This window comes from Oncorhynchus mykiss, chromosome 8, assembly GCF_013265735.2.
Source record: "Oncorhynchus mykiss isolate Arlee chromosome 8, USDA_OmykA_1.1, whole genome shotgun sequence".
In the NCBI taxonomy this organism is placed as follows: domain Eukaryota; kingdom Metazoa; phylum Chordata; class Actinopteri; order Salmoniformes; family Salmonidae; genus Oncorhynchus; species Oncorhynchus mykiss.
In genome coordinates this window covers 75929667-75945190 of record NC_048572.1, presented here as the reverse complement: position 1 = coordinate 75945190, position 15524 = coordinate 75929667, and the positions used below count along the sequence as shown (strand labels likewise).

General features: G+C 45.3%; 1 protein-coding gene across 1 annotated transcript; it reads left to right on the top strand.

Moving 5' to 3' along the window:
- Positions 1 to 8154: 8154 nt before the first annotated feature.
- LOC110530639 (endothelin receptor type B) lies at positions 8155 to 15131 on the top strand. Its single transcript, XM_021613853.2, has 8 exons — positions 8155 to 8556; positions 8723 to 9169; positions 10312 to 10424; positions 10556 to 10760; positions 11820 to 11969; positions 12268 to 12401; positions 12531 to 12639; positions 13519 to 15131. The coding sequence occupies exons 2-8, from the start codon at positions 8741 to 8743 to the stop codon at positions 13651 to 13653; spliced, it is 1275 nt and encodes a 424-aa protein (XP_021469528.1). The 5' UTR covers positions 8155 to 8556; positions 8723 to 8740; the 3' UTR covers positions 13654 to 15131.
- The last annotated feature ends 393 nt before the right edge of the window (positions 15132 to 15524 follow it).

Below are 15524 nucleotides of genomic sequence, written 5' to 3'. Positions count from 1 at the left end.
TCTTCTGGTTAAGGTGTCCTATCCTCACACACACAACAGCCATTCACACTCATTGCCTGGGAAATCCCCCAGGGTTTCTGCTTCAAGCTCCAAGCATTTACAACTAACTAACCACCCTTACTGACTGGTGTTAGAACATGCAGGCTGTCCATCAATCTGGTCAACAGCTTTCTAAAGGACACTTAAAACGTCTCTTTCTCTGTCACAGTGTTGTATTGTGTTGCAGTCAGCTGGATCCCAGTGCTAAAAGACTATCACAGCAGTCACACCACAGATAGAGGCCTGAGGGGGACTACACACACAGACGTGCACGCATACACACGCGCCACGCGCACAAACACAGGTATTTATGAAAGAGAATAAAGATTGGGTCTGTTTCACAGTTACATATTAATTTGCGATTAAAGACTCCAGCACCTGCGGCAAAAGTTCCCTACAGACGCTCTCTTTTCTTCAGGGGTGAATTTTTCTGTGAGACAGAACAAAGGGAGGTTGTTCACGCCTAGCATTCGTCATATCCACATGATCCTCTTCTGCTATGATCTACCCCAGTGGTATTCAAACTTGTTCAGCGGGGATGCCATTTTTTTCAGCCAGAATTTCTGGAGACCCCATTTTTTTCCCCGAAGCATTTCTCACAAACCCACCCCATTTCTCACAAACCCACCCCAAATCTAAAGACACAACCTTAAATCAGTAAATTAAAATGTTTACATAAACAAATAGCCTTCATTTCATTACATTTTAATATATTTTCTAAATGAAAAGAAATCAAACACATTTACTCAATAAAATTTTAGAAATGATCTTTCTCAAAAATGTATATTGTCTCATACAATAATCTGTACTCTTAATTTTTTGATCCCCCCCCTCTCCCCAAAAGTACATTTTTCTTTACATTTTGGCGACCCCACCCCGGCATTGAATACCACTGATCTACCCTCTAACCCTCTGGCCATACCTAAACAACTCTTAATCTAATGTATCTTTCTCTCTCTATTCTCACTTTCTCTCTCCATTCTCCAATGTCCACATTCACCCACCCTCTCGATCTGCATGTGCATCAACCCATCACTTTGCATCATACTGTTGCATTTAATTTGAGAATGGTGAAATGCAGGTTGAAGTTTATCAAGAGTATAAAAAAGTACGTCCCCACGACCCCACCCTGAGATGGATGAGATGGATTTACATTCAGTTTTGGGGCGTATTTGTGACAACCCAATGAGCACGGACTACCCTTTTCAGATGGGGTACTTTGTTAACAAGGTTCCTTCATCCCTATAGTGACAAATTAGGTTGTTTTAATAGCTACTGTATGTTTCTCTACGTGGCTATATTGACATGGACGAGAAAGATACAACGACCACAGTTTACATTGTATAGACTTTAATTAACTTGTTAACACATTTTAATTTTAGATAGCAAGTTAGCCAGTTGAAATAAATTAAACAACAACCTAAGTATATGGCTAGCTAGAAAAACAGGCTAGTTAACGTGTTATGTGTTAATAACAGACTATGCTACCCATAGTGCAATGCACCACCCAAGCAGTGGATGTTGATAGAATGCCTTGCATGACTACACACCGTTGTATTGCTAGCGGAAGTATTTTTAAAAAGTAGTTTGATGTAGACTCAATGAAATGACGTTGCCTCGAGCAGCGCCACAGATATTGAGATGAGTGAGATGCAAGACTAACCTCTCTCACACAGTTACACACAGTATCGGCGTATGTGCACGGGTTCGCTTCACCCTGAATACAGCGTGGAAGCCAGGTCACCAAAACACAACAATGCCTATTCCCCCTCAGGAGACTGAAAAGATTTGGCATGGGTCCCCAGATCCTCAAAGGTCTACAGCTGCACCATCAAGAGAATCCTAACTGGTTTCATCACCGGTTGGTATGGTAACTGCTCAGCATCCGACCGCAAGGCGCTACAGAGGGTAGTGCGTATGGCCCAGTACATCACTGGAGCCAAGCTTCCTGCCATCCAGGACTTCTATACCAGGCGGTGTCATGTTCAAAGACTCCAGCTACCCAAATCATAGACTGTTCTCTCTGCTACCGCACTGCAAGCGATACTGGTGTGCCAAGTCTAGGTCCTAAAGGCTCCTTAACAGCTTCTACCACCAAGCCATTAGACTGCTGAACAGTTAATCAAATGGCTACACAACTATTTTATTGACCCCCTTTTGTACGCTGCTGCTACTCGCTGTTATCTATGCATAGTCACTTTACCCCTACCTACATATTGCCTCAATTACCTAAACTAACCTGTACCCCCTCACATTGGCTTGGTACCGGTACTCCCTGGATATAGCCTCGTTATTGTTGTTTTATGGTGTTACTTTAGTTTATCTGTATTTATAGACTTGTTTTATTTTTTTCACTCTGCATTGTTGGTTAAGGGCTTGTAAGTAAGCATTTCACGGTAAGGTCTACACTTGTTGTATTCGGCGCGTGTGACATTTGATTTGGTTTGTCATTTGTTCAAGGATCATACATAACAGTTTCTCAGTTATGTTAGCTAGCTAACCTTAGCCATTATCAAGCTGGTGCACAAGATATGATCATGCCAGCATAGCTACGTAGCGTAGCCACGCATGTAGACACATCAAAACAATGTCATTCGTCACTATGGGGGGTGGCGGAACCTTGATAAAAAAAGGGCCCCATGCTCATTGGGTTGTCACATATTCTCCTATTTCAGCCAGGTTGCTCAAGATCCACTGTGAAATTCCACGTCCGTCCAAATAAGCGGGACATTGGAAGATGACTTCAAAACCGGCCACTAAGGGCCATGGTGAGTGCTTTTACCATCAAGTAGACAAGCTCTGCTCCAAGGGTCACGTGTTAAATCCCAGTGCTGGTCACTCTTTAAAAAAAATACAAATGTTTAACCCTATCCCAAACATTAACCCTTACCTTAACCATTCGGAATGAATGCCTTGACTTAACCTTAGAAGTGTGACTTTTATTGACAAACGTCAGATTCTGCATTGAGACTGTGAGAGCTTGTTGCCTATTTCCTCAACATAACCTACAGTAACTCAGACTAATTTTTACCCTCTCTGCACCAAACAATATACAGGAAAACTGGAAGACAAAGGCGGGTGTTGAGTGAAACAAGTGATGCTTCTTCTGCTCCCTTTCAACAAGGGGCATCAAGCTGTCCTGTATTGAGCCCTGTGTGTGTGCATGGCCTAGGGCTAGGTGGCTGGGTCACACCAGACTTTACTCAGCAGGATTGAGGACATGGTTTAGAGCTATTGGGATTAAAGATCAGGCTCTCTGTTGGATGCCAATGAGGGGTCCTAGTTGAGACTGTATTAATATCCCTTGGATGAAGAATCATCACTTGTTACAGACAACATGCTCACAACACTCTCCATTGTCCTAACGCAGAGGTATCAGTCATTTTGCCAACTGGGGCATTTCTTTAAAGGCAAAAATCAAGAGGACTGCAAACGTTGTCAACTTTACAAATAAACCAACGCTATACTTACATTCCCCTAGTATATTGCCTATGAATTCTCCAACTTCCAATCTGTTCTAATAAGGGGTGATTGAAAATAAGAAGTAGAATGGTGAAGCCTGGGGAGGGTACGGGAGAAGAGGAACATGTCTGGTTTTCTCTGAACACACACAAAAACGCACCCTGTGCTGGGACTTACTAGAAGGTGTAGAGAGTTGAGAGAGAGCAGATCATGAGCTGGGGACTTATTTATAAAAACATTGTGTACGCACAAAATATGCCCCAAAACATGGGTGCGCCAGTTTTCACGCAAAAGTTGGGATTTATAAAAATGGAACTTGACGTGATAACGTGCTTATCCTCCCGCAAACCATGTGTATGCACAGTTTCTAGTGGTTGAAGTATTGCATTGCAAGGTGGCAAAATTAGCCTAGTAGTAACCTTGTGCAATAATATATGATGACACTCTTAAGAACCGCTATCCGCTACCACTCATCGCCTCAGCCTTCGAGCCACTCCAGGGGGCCACCGTTTTCTCCAAGTTGGACCTGCGGAACGCCTACCATCTGGTGTGGATACGGAAAGGGGATGAGTGGAAGACTGCCTTCAACATGCCCTGCAGTCACTACGAATATCAGGTCATGCCATTTGGTCTAACCAACGCTCCAGCTGTGGTCCAGGCCCTGGTTAATGACATGTTCTCTGCGACATGTTGAACCGGTTCGTCTTCATCTACCTCTGACATCCTCGTTTTCTCCCGCTCAGCCCAAGAACACGTGCTCCATGTCTGACAGGTCCTCCAGCGCCTCCTGGAGAACCAGTTTTTTGTGAAAGCGGAAAATTGCAAATTCCATTGATCCACCACCCCCTTCCTTGGTTACATCATCGCTGTGGGGAATGTACAGATGGATCCCAGAAAGGTGAGAGCTGTGGTGGATTTGCCCCAACCTACGTCTAGAGTGCAGATGCAACGCTTCCTGGGATGTGCCGCACCCTGGCTTTCCCCCTGTCTGCACTCACCTCTCCCAAGGTTCTGTTCACGTAGTCCCCAGCTGCTTCACCACAGTTCCCGTATTAGTTCATCCTGACCCGTCCTGTCAGTTCGTGGTGGAGGCCGACACTTTGGATGTCAGAGTGGGGGCTGTCCTGTCCCAGCGTTCTGCCCTGGACCTCAAGTTACATCCCTGCGCCGCCTCCTCCCATCGTCTTGACGCCATGGGGAGGAATTATGATGTGGGGAATCGTGAGCTTCTAGGGGTGAAGATCGCGTTGGAGGAATGGAGGCACTGGTTGGAGGGGGTGGAACATCCTTTCATTGTGTGGACGGATCACAACAACCTGGAATATCTCCGCACCGCCAAGCGTCTCAATTCCAACCAAGCTTAGGAGGGCCCTGCTTTTCACCATCTCCTACTGCCTGGGATCTAAGAATGTCAAGCCGGATGTGCTTTCACGCCGCTATAGCCCGGCGTGAAACACCGTCAGACCCCGAGACCATCCTTCCCACCTCGTGTCTGGCGACGGCACTCAGCTGGGGAATAGAGAATCAGGTCCGTGAGACACAGCGTTCCCAGCCGAACAGCCACCCGGGCTCCCGTTGGACCCTGGCCTTTGTGCGACAAAGCTTTTGGTTGCCTAACATGGTCCCTGACGTCTGTGTTCGTCACCGCCTGCACGATGTGTGCGCAGAAGAAGACTCCTCGGTAAGCTCAGGCTGGCCTCCTTCAACCACTTCCTGTCCCTTACCGTCCCTGGTTTCACATATCCCTGGACTTCGTCAATGGTCTCCCCCTGTCTGATGGCAACACTGTCATCCTTACAGTTTTCCAAAGCCACCCATTTCATTCCTCTGCCATAGAGATGGCCCTGGGCTCCCGGTGGACATGGTCTCCGACCGGGGTCCTCAGTTCTCGTCCAGGTTCTGGAAGGTGTACTGCACGCTCATTGGGTCGTCGGCCAGCCTGTTCTCCGGGTTCCACCCCCAGTCTAACAGCCAGTCGGAGCGAGCCAATGAGGACCTGGAGATGACTCTTTGCTGCCTTGTCTCCGCCATCCCCACCACCTGGAGCCAGCAACTAGTGTGGGTTGAGAACGCCCGCAACACCCTCCCCTGCTCTGCCACTGGTCTCTAGTCCTTTGAGTGTTCCCTGGGATATCGGCCACCGCTCTTCCCGGAGCAAGAGAAAGAGGTCGACATACCCTCAGCCCAGATATCCGTCCGCTTCTGTCGCCGTAACTGGAAGAGAGCCCGGTCAGTTCTTCTCAAGACCACCTCCAGGTATTGATGACAGGCGGACCGCCACTGGACCCCGGCTCCCCAGTATTGTCTCGGGCAGAGGGTATGGCTGTCCACTCGGGATCTGCCCCTCTGGGTGGAGTCCCGCAAACTTTCCCCCTGTTTTATCGGCCCTTTCCCCATCTCCAAGATACTTAGCCCCTCTGCTGTTTGTCTTCTGTTGCCCTGTGCCCTCCGTATACATCCCACTTTTCATGTGTCTAGGATTAAACCTATGTCTCACAGCCTATTGTCTGTCCTGGACTACCAAACCCTGCCTGCCCTGGACCTGTCCTTTGCATGCCCCCTGTTTATATAATAAACGTCCATTATTTGAATTGTCTGCATCTGGGTCTTTTCCTGAGCCTTGATAAGGTGTCCTTCTTTGCAAGGCATTGGAAAAACCTCCCTTGTCTTTGTGGTAGAATCTGTTTGAAATGCACTACTCAACTGAGGGACCTTACAGATAATTGTATGTATGGGTACAGAGATGAGGTAGTCATTTAAAAATCATGTTAAACACTATTATTACACACAGTGAGTCTATGCAACTTATTATGTGACTTGTTAAGCACATTTTTACTCATTAACTTATTTAGGCTTGCCATAACAAATGGGTTGAATACTTATTGACACAAGACAAGATATGTAAACATGTTGACATTATGTGGTATTGTGTGAAGGCTTGTGACAAAAAAAACTAAAATGTATCCATTTTAAATTCCGACTGTAACGCAACGTGGAAAAAGTCCAGGGATGTGAATACTCCCTGAAGGCTCTGTAGATGCCTATTTCTAATTATTTTTTTAATGCAAAGATAAATAAATGGATTTTCGCTCTTCTCACTAACAGCAAATGATTGCATCTTGTTATTATATTTAGCTACCAGTTATTTTGTTATGAAGTATTTTTCTCTATTTGATCCGAAGCGCGGTTTAAGGTGGAACAGTCGGTTCACCTTTCCCATTGATGTTTGTAGGCTGATAGGTCTACCTCAATGTCAAATTTCTCGAGTAGACAATATATAATTTATCACCATAGGCCTAATGCATACTACATATATCATAACCATTGCAGAATGAATTCCTCATCTTTTCTGGCCATGGTGTAGCCATACAACAATTGACCATGCGCAGCTTTCACTGTGCCTATTAGATAGCCTATTATAATAATGTATTGTTTGCATCCGAAAGGGGAGCGCGGTTTATAACACTACAATTTTTCAGGTGAACAGAGGTTGGTATTTTGCATTGAAGTGCCTACTAGTTTTTAGGTTTTTAGTAGACAATGTTTCAGAGTTCGCAGGCAGTGCAGCACATTAGGTTCAGAAAAAGTCAATGCAAAACACGATTACATTCCAACGATCTGTTTACAGGTCCACAACAATGTGCAATAGTTGTCTTTCAGACACGGTCAGATAGTGACATTTGCTGTAAACTGCAAAAGAAAACATTCTGCCAACCCCTTCAAACACATTCTGCCAACCCCTTCAAACACATTCTGCCAACCCCTTCAAACACATTCTGCCAACCCCTTCAAACACATTCTGCCAACCCCTCCAAACACATTCTGCCAACGCCTCCAAACACATTTGACCAAGTTCTCCATGCATTGCTATTTCCTTAGATACTGTCTTGGCCTAATTCCAATACTTCTAAGTAGGGCCAATACAGAAAATAAGGGCGTTATTGTCACCATAAAAGGTGAATGATGGGCGTTTTTCAGGCGAGCAATTTCACAACAGGTCTGATTTATAACGGGAAACATGCGTATGTATGGCGTGCGCCAAGATTATACGTCTCAATATTTCTGTGCGTGCGTAGTCTTTTCAGCAATGGCGCAATTAAATGTAGCAACGGTTATAAGAGGTCTCAGGAGACGACTTCTTCTAAGTAATTTTCACGATCAGGATCCATGCCATGCTCTCCCCCTCTCTCTCTCCACCTCTGGGATGGTGATCAATCACGGGCACTGACGGTATTCTGGCAGCCAGCAATTCAGTCCATAGAAAACAGCCGCAGGTGTGGATAGAATATAGATCCCACAGAATTGTATAGATTATCATCTAGCAAACAATGTTTAAGCCGAACAATACACGATTTTTAACTCCACAACTCGCTAATCGGGTAAATCCAGTTCACTTGGATGAAGGAATTCCTGAAAAAATGTCTGAAGTCTATAGTGCTCTTGTCCTGACTCCTGTCCCAAGGTGACAAGACACATCCCAGTCATAGCGTACAATGTTGCACGGTCATAAAAATAACACCCCTCTCTACTTCCCCTCACTTTATAGAACAGTAATTAACTTTTAAGCAGCTATCCCTCTGGCTTACAATCAATTATATTCACTGCATTGTTCATTCATTCTCGCTCTCTGTCACCCTCTCTCTCAGAAGAAGGGAGGGGTTGAGCAGAGGCAGTAACCTCTAACCGATAACAGTGCTCGAGGATTTAAAGTTAGACCACCGTCAGCGTGCGGAACCAGTAGGGTAACGTGACCAGAGAAGGATAGAATGCTGTTCAGTCAAACCGGAGCACTGACCAAGGACATTTTGATTCATTTTATAACTTTTTGGAGCTATTTGACCAATTCAAACTTGATTAAAAAAGAGTCAAAGAGCACACACAAACCAGCATTTACCAGACAAAGATCAGCATCAAACTTCATGCGGACGTGAGAAGAGAAGTGATGAGGACAGTTTGGACAAGATACCCATGACATAGTTGGAATAATAGACCCACGAAACATTTTCTGACGTGTTAGTCAAAGGATCCTTAGGGAATCTTATTTCCGTCTTACAGGTAAGAAAGGGGTTTTACTGACATTCGCCTGCTCATGCCTCTTTACATAGAATTTAGCTGCACGTTGGGGATATTGTAAGCTATCAGGTTTTCTAACTCATGGGCTATTGGAAAAAGTGTCCGTTATAAATGTTGTAGCCTAAACTTTTCATGTGTTTATGAGCAGACGGGACTCCTGTCGATTATGGCGAATACCTTGTTCATCTGTTTCCCACTGGTTCTCCTGGCGGGACATCTCCTCGTGGTTACCGGACAAGCCACCCGAACACCGGTTTCGCAAGACCCGCGCCCAGACGTCCATCCGTCCGCCACCCAGAAACCAGTATTCTCTGGTAGAGAGGACAGGTTCAACGCCAATGTCTCCACTGCTCGGCGCATGCGACCTTTGCCACCGATGTGCTCGGGACCCACGGAGATCAGAGACACATTTAAGTACATCAACACGGTAGTATCATGTCTCGTGTTTGTTGTCGGTATTATCGGGAACTCCACGCTCCTCAGAATCATTTACCGGAACAAGTGCATGCGCAACGGGCCCAATATTCTCATAGGGAGCCTGGCGCTGGGAGACCTGCTGCACATTGTGATTGATATTCCCATTAACGTGTACAAGGTGAGAACAATCAAACACACCAACATAGGCTCGGCATGCATGTAGGCTACACAACACGCAAGCGCACACACACAGGGTTAGTTAACAAGCTGAGAAACAGGAATACTGAGCCAAAAATATGTTCTCTGTCCCCAGTAAGCTTGTTTTGATATTTTAAAAAATCCCTCCAGGCAGGCCAGAATCATATCAAGCTCAGACACTTGTCTGCAAGCCAAATACTTTCTTCTTCTCAGACCACATTGTACCTCCATCTCTGTAGCACGTTTTCCTTTGTCTGAGCCATACCACAATCCACATGACTTTCTCTCTCTGTTATGCTTGAATATCCTGTATATTTGGACTATTAGGTGTGTGTGTGTGTGTGTGTGTGTGTGTGTGTGTGTGTGTGTGTGTGTGTGTGTGTGTGTGTGTGTGTGTGTGAGAGAGAGAGAGAGAGAGAGAGCGAGGGTACGTGTGTGAGATATATATATATATATATATATATATATACACATACAGAGAGAGAGAGAGAGAGAGAGTATTATAGATATTGGCATTATGGGAAGCCAAACATGTTTAAATGATTAACTGCATACCAGAAGAATCTACCTGTGTTCTATGGAGATAAAATCACATGTGATTCCAAAACAGTAGGGTGAGATTGCCTCCACATGCTGATCTATGGTCAGTTTGGTGTTTACCTCCACATGTGATTCCAATACAGTAGGGTGAGATTGCCTCCACATGCTGATCTTTGGTCAGTTTGGTGTTTACCTCCACATGTGATTCCAATACAGTAGGGTGAGATTGCCTCCACATGCTGATCTATGGTCAGCTTGGTGTTTACCTCCACATGTGATTCCAATAGGCCTCATAAGCAGGCATGAAAACCATAAACCCCAATACAGGTTAGCCAGGGTTCAGCCTATATAGATTCTCATATTTTACTCATGACTGGTTATCCTTTGCCATGGGTGTTCTTTTTGTCCATATCATTAAGTAGATTAGTTGAAATGTGTATAGAGTGAGATTCTGGGTTATGCTATCCTACTTACCCAGTATACACCAAGTAGAAATGACACGATAGCATTTTAATCACGTTCCTCCAAACTCAGATCATTCCTGTGTGAGTAACCCTGAACTCTTTATCACTCTTCCCCTAGCTCCTAGCGGAGGACTGGCCATTTGGTGTGGGTCTGTGCAAACTAGTGCCTTTTGTCCAGAAAGCTTCAGTGGGCATTACTGTGCTGAGCCTGTGTGCTCTGAGCATCGACAGGTACGCTAACACACACACACACACACACACACACACACACACACACACACACACACACACACACACACACACACACAGAGAGAGAGAGAGGATATCCCCATAATGTTCCTCCCTGTCTCATCCTCTTCCAGGTACCGAGCAGTAGCGTCGTGGAACCGTATCAAGGGGATCGGTGTTCCCAAGTGGACGGCTATAGAGATCGCACTCATCTGGCTGCTGTCTATCCTGCTGGCTGTCCCTGAAGCTATAGCCTTCGACATGATCGCCATGGACTACAAAGGAGAGCACCTCCGCATTTGTCTGCTACACCCCATGCAGAATTCAGACTTTATGAGGGTATGTACACACACACACACACACACACACACAAAAAATACTATATGGAGTGTCCCAGGCTGGGGTCTGATGTGGGAAGCTGCAGCTGTGTGCTGACTCTCCCCTAGTGGTCACTCTGGAAAATATAAATCATATGACTTATGAGGCCCCTGTTTGTCTGGATAAGGTAGTTTTAGTGTGTTTCTGTGTTTTCACAGGTTCGAGTACATCTGTGTGTGTTTGTGCGGTGTGTGTGTGTCTCAGAGTGACCGTTAGATGATAGCTTGAACTTGTGTAGTTGTCGTCCCAGAGAGGTTTTAGATGGAGTGCTAGTTGACGTTTTACCAAGACTGAACTCTGAGTTAGAGAGACCCTTGAGGTCTGCTTGAGGTTACTTCTCCTCACTCTTCTTCACTCCCTCATACTTCAGCATTAGGGTTTGGCTCCCAACTAACTCCCAAGGCAACAGGACCAATCAGAGTCAGATTTCCTCTACTGTCCGTGGATCTTTCTGATGGGTATTTTGCATTGTGAATTGCAATACACTTAAAGGGATACTTCGAGATTTTGCCAATGAAGCCCTTTATCTACTTCCTCAGAGTCAGATGAACTCATGGATAATATTTTTATGTCTCTGCATTCAGTTTGAAGGAAGTTGCTAAGTAGCGCTAGCGCAGTTGCTAACTCATTTCTAGTTATTGTGCTAATGCCAGATAACATTGTCTCACAAACCCACCTCTAACTTCCTTCATAGAGACGTAATAATGGTATCCACGAGTTCACCTGACTCTCTGAAGTAGATAAAGGCCTCAATGCCAAAATCCCGGAGTATCCCTTTAAACGGAGTGTATGCGAGCAGCTTGATGTACAAGTACACCCCCTGGACGCTAGTCTATCGCAGGGCCTTACCCCCACTCAGAGACGCGTCGTGTCCCATTTTTAGTCTTTGGTACAACTCGGCCGGGGATCGAACTCCCAACCTTCAAATCTCAGGGTGGACCCTTTAACCACAAGGTCAATGAGTTGGTGCATTATGTTGTGTGTCCTATATATATGTGTATTTCCTTTGTGTCCTTCCAGTTCTACAAGTCAGCTAAGGACTGGTGGCTGTTCAGTGTGTATTTCTGCCTCCCTCTGGCCGTCACCGCCGTCTTCTACACCCTGATGACTTGTGAGATGCTGAGGAAGAAGAACGGAGTCCAGATCGCCCTGAGTGACCATCTGAAACAGGTGACCTCTCTCTCCAGCCTTTATTTCATCTTTAATATTTAGGCTTGGCAGGTAGCCTAGTGGTTAGAGCGTTAGGCCAGTAACTGAAAGGTTGCTAGATCAAATCCCCGAGCTGACAAGGTAAACATCTGTCAGTTAACCCACTGTTCCCTGGTAGGCCGTCATTGTAAATAACAAACTGACTTGCCTAGTTAAATGAAGGTTACAAAAATATATTGTAATGTCCCTATATTTATGAAGGGCACTGTAGCTAGATTGATTGGTGGGTTGATTGATTCCTCTCTCTGTCTGTGTGTAGAGGCGTGAGGTGGCTAAGACCGTGTTCTGCCTGGTGCTGGTGTTTGCTCTGTGCTGGTTGCCTCTCCATCTCAGCCGCATCCTCAAGCTCACCATCTATGATGAGAAAGACCCTAACCGCTGTGAACTGCTCAGGTGAGGACCACATACTCTCATACACTTCAAACTGTTTTCCTTAAGATGCCTATGTGCCCCACCCTCGCTACATTGACTGTAATATTGTGAAAAAGGAGAGAGATGAAATAGGACTGTGTGTTTCTCCAGTTTCTTCCTGGTGCTAGACTACATCGGGATCAACATGGCGTCTCTTAACTCCTGCATCAACCCCATCGCTCTCTACATGGTCAGCAAGCGTTTCAAGATCTGCTTCAGGGTAAGACATATGTGCACGCACAGACACAGACACAGACACAGACACAGACACAGACACATACTGCATCTAACAGCGTGCCAAATGGTGTTAAATGTCCAAATAACTAATGTCCTCTCTCTCTCTCTCGTGCTCTCTCTCTCTCTCGTGCTCTCTCTCTCTCTCTCTCGTGCTCTCTCTCTCTCTCTCTCTCTCGTGCTCTCTCTCTCTCTCTCTCTCTCGTGCTCTCTCTCTCTCTCTCTCGTGCTCTCTCTCTCTCTCTCTCTCTCGTGCTCTCTCTCTCTCTCTCTCTCGTGCTCTCTCTCTCTCTCTCTCTCTCTCTCGTGCTCTCTCTCTCTCTCTCTCTCGTGCTCTCTCTCTCTCTCTCGTGTGCTCTCTCTCTCGTGCTCTCTCTCTCTCTCTCTCGTGCTCTCTCTCTCTCGTTCTCTCTCTCTCTCTCTCTCGTGCTCTCTCTCTCGTGCTCTCTCTCTCTCTCTCTCTCTCTCTCGTGCTCTCGTGCTCTCTCTCTCTCTCTCTCTCTCGTGCTCTCGCTCTCTCTCTCGTGCTCTCTCTCTCGTGCTCTCTCTCTCGTGCTCTCTCTCTCGTGCTCTCTCTCTCGTGCTCTCTCTCTCGTGCTCTCTCTCTCGTGCTCTCTCTCTCTCGTGCTCTCTCTCTCTCGTGCTCTCTCTCTCTCGTGCTCTCTCTCTCGTGCTCTCTCTCTCTCTCGTGCTCTCTCTCTCTCTTTTGTGCTCTCTCTCTCTCTCTCTCTCGTGCTCTCTCTCTCTCTCTCTCGTGCTCTCTCTCTCTCTCTCTCTCTCTCTCTCTCTCTCGTGCTCTCGCTCTCTCTCTCTCTCTCTCTCGTGCTCTCTCTCTCTCGCTCTCTCTTGCTCTCTCTCGCTCTAGTCATGTCTGTGTTGCTGGTGTCTGCCAGCTGAGATGTTGATGGATGAGAAACAGTCCTGTATGAAGCTCAAAGTCTCAGACCGGGCCTCCGACCAGAGCAACTCACGAGCTACTAACAAGTACACTTCAGCATGAGAGGGGCCCTGCGCAGTGCAGAGAAGTACTCAACGAAGTAACCTATGATCTACCTTAAAGGACTAATTGAAGATCAGTCATATAAACCTGATTCTGACTTAAACCATTATGACAAGGTCATAAGAAGTGCCCTTATTCAGGTATAGTTGATGTAGTTTAAAACCACTTGGAGAAAAGAAGTGCTCTAATCCAGTAAAGTCTCCTCTGACTGGAGGGTGAAGTACTCAAGTGCACTTTGAGTGTTGCCTATGAAAGTGAATGGTCTGGGATGTGTAGCTGGGAGAGGGTTGATGGGAAGCAGGATCATTGGGGGAAGGAGGAGTGGATGGAAGTTTAGTGCAGACAATCAAATATCAGTATTATTGATAATGAATGGCACAACATCGGGTGGTCATATTGTAGAGAAATGACATTGCCGGGTGTGGCTGTTCCTGATTAGAACCTCTATATGAATGTTCATAAGATACATGACATAAGCCAAACCCAAAGAGGCATCATAGTGCAAATGCCTGACTTGAGACATACGGAACATTATATGAACATTGCAAGTAGGTTGTAAAAACGTTAATTATACAGTATAATATCTGAACATATCCCATATACTACTCAGACTTATATACTCCCATATACTACTTAGACTTAATTCATTTTTATACCTTTGTTAAATTGCTTTTACACTGTTTGATATTGTTACCAGTGGAGGCTGCTGAGGGGAGGACGGCTCATAATAATGTCTGGAACGGAGTGAATGGAATGATATCAAACACCTGGAAACCTTGTGTCTGATGTATTGTTGGAATGGTATCAAAATCTTCTCCAGCCCTTACCACGAGCCCGTCCTCTCCAATTAAGGTGCCACCAACCTCCTGTGATTGTTACCATTAGCATTTATGTGATTTTAGCTGGATAGTTAGCTATAGCATCTTTGAATGTTTGATTGTGTGTTCTGTGTTTGGTAGGCGTTCAGCTGTTTCTCATTAAACTACTGATCTAATTGGGTTGGACAATATGTGAATAAATCATAAATGGCAGCACATTCCTAAAGTTCTCGCAATAACTTTCTGGCTTTACTTTCAAAATGTGTTTCAAAAACAGTTCAGTGTTTGTCTCAAATATGATCATTTTAGTATTCTATAGCTTTGTGGACTGCCACCCAATTGTAAAAAACGATTGATTTTATTATGCTTTAATAGCGATCATGACAAGCCAAAAGGACTTTCGCCGCTTATTGGGGAGTCGGATGAGAGGGAGGGGAAAGGATATATTTGAAGTTTTTCTCTCCATATGCCTTGTGGTTTTTTGCCAAGGGATTGTGATGGTGTGTTATTGAATACGGAGCGCTATATTGATGTTGTTGTATATCCTGTACATACAGTAGCTGTCCTGTGAGTGTATGGTTGTGATGATGCGCCTGTCAAAGGTTGTGTGGTTTATATTTTCCCAAAAATGTTACAAAATAAAAACATTTACATTTAATTGGTGTTTTTCAGACCTCTAGAATCCGACATAATTTAATCTACTGTATCACTACAGTCAACTGTCTGATAAGGGCTGTACTAAACCAGAGCCTGCAGATATACTGAGCCAGCATATATATTAAAATTATATATTTGACTTAGTACTGGTGAATTGCAATACTCTTCAACACTGTGAGGGATGATTTTTTAAAAATGGTTTTATTCTACACCCCTTTCTCAGAGCTGTTTCCCTGTCCTCTCTCAGAGCTGTTTCCCTGTCCTCTCTCAGAGCTGTTTCCCTGCCCTCTCTCAGAGCTGTTTCCCTGCCCTCTCTCAGAGCTGTTTCCCTGCCCTCTCTCAGAGCTGTTTCCCTGCCCTCTCTGAGCTGTTTCCCTGCCCTCTCTCTGAGCTGTT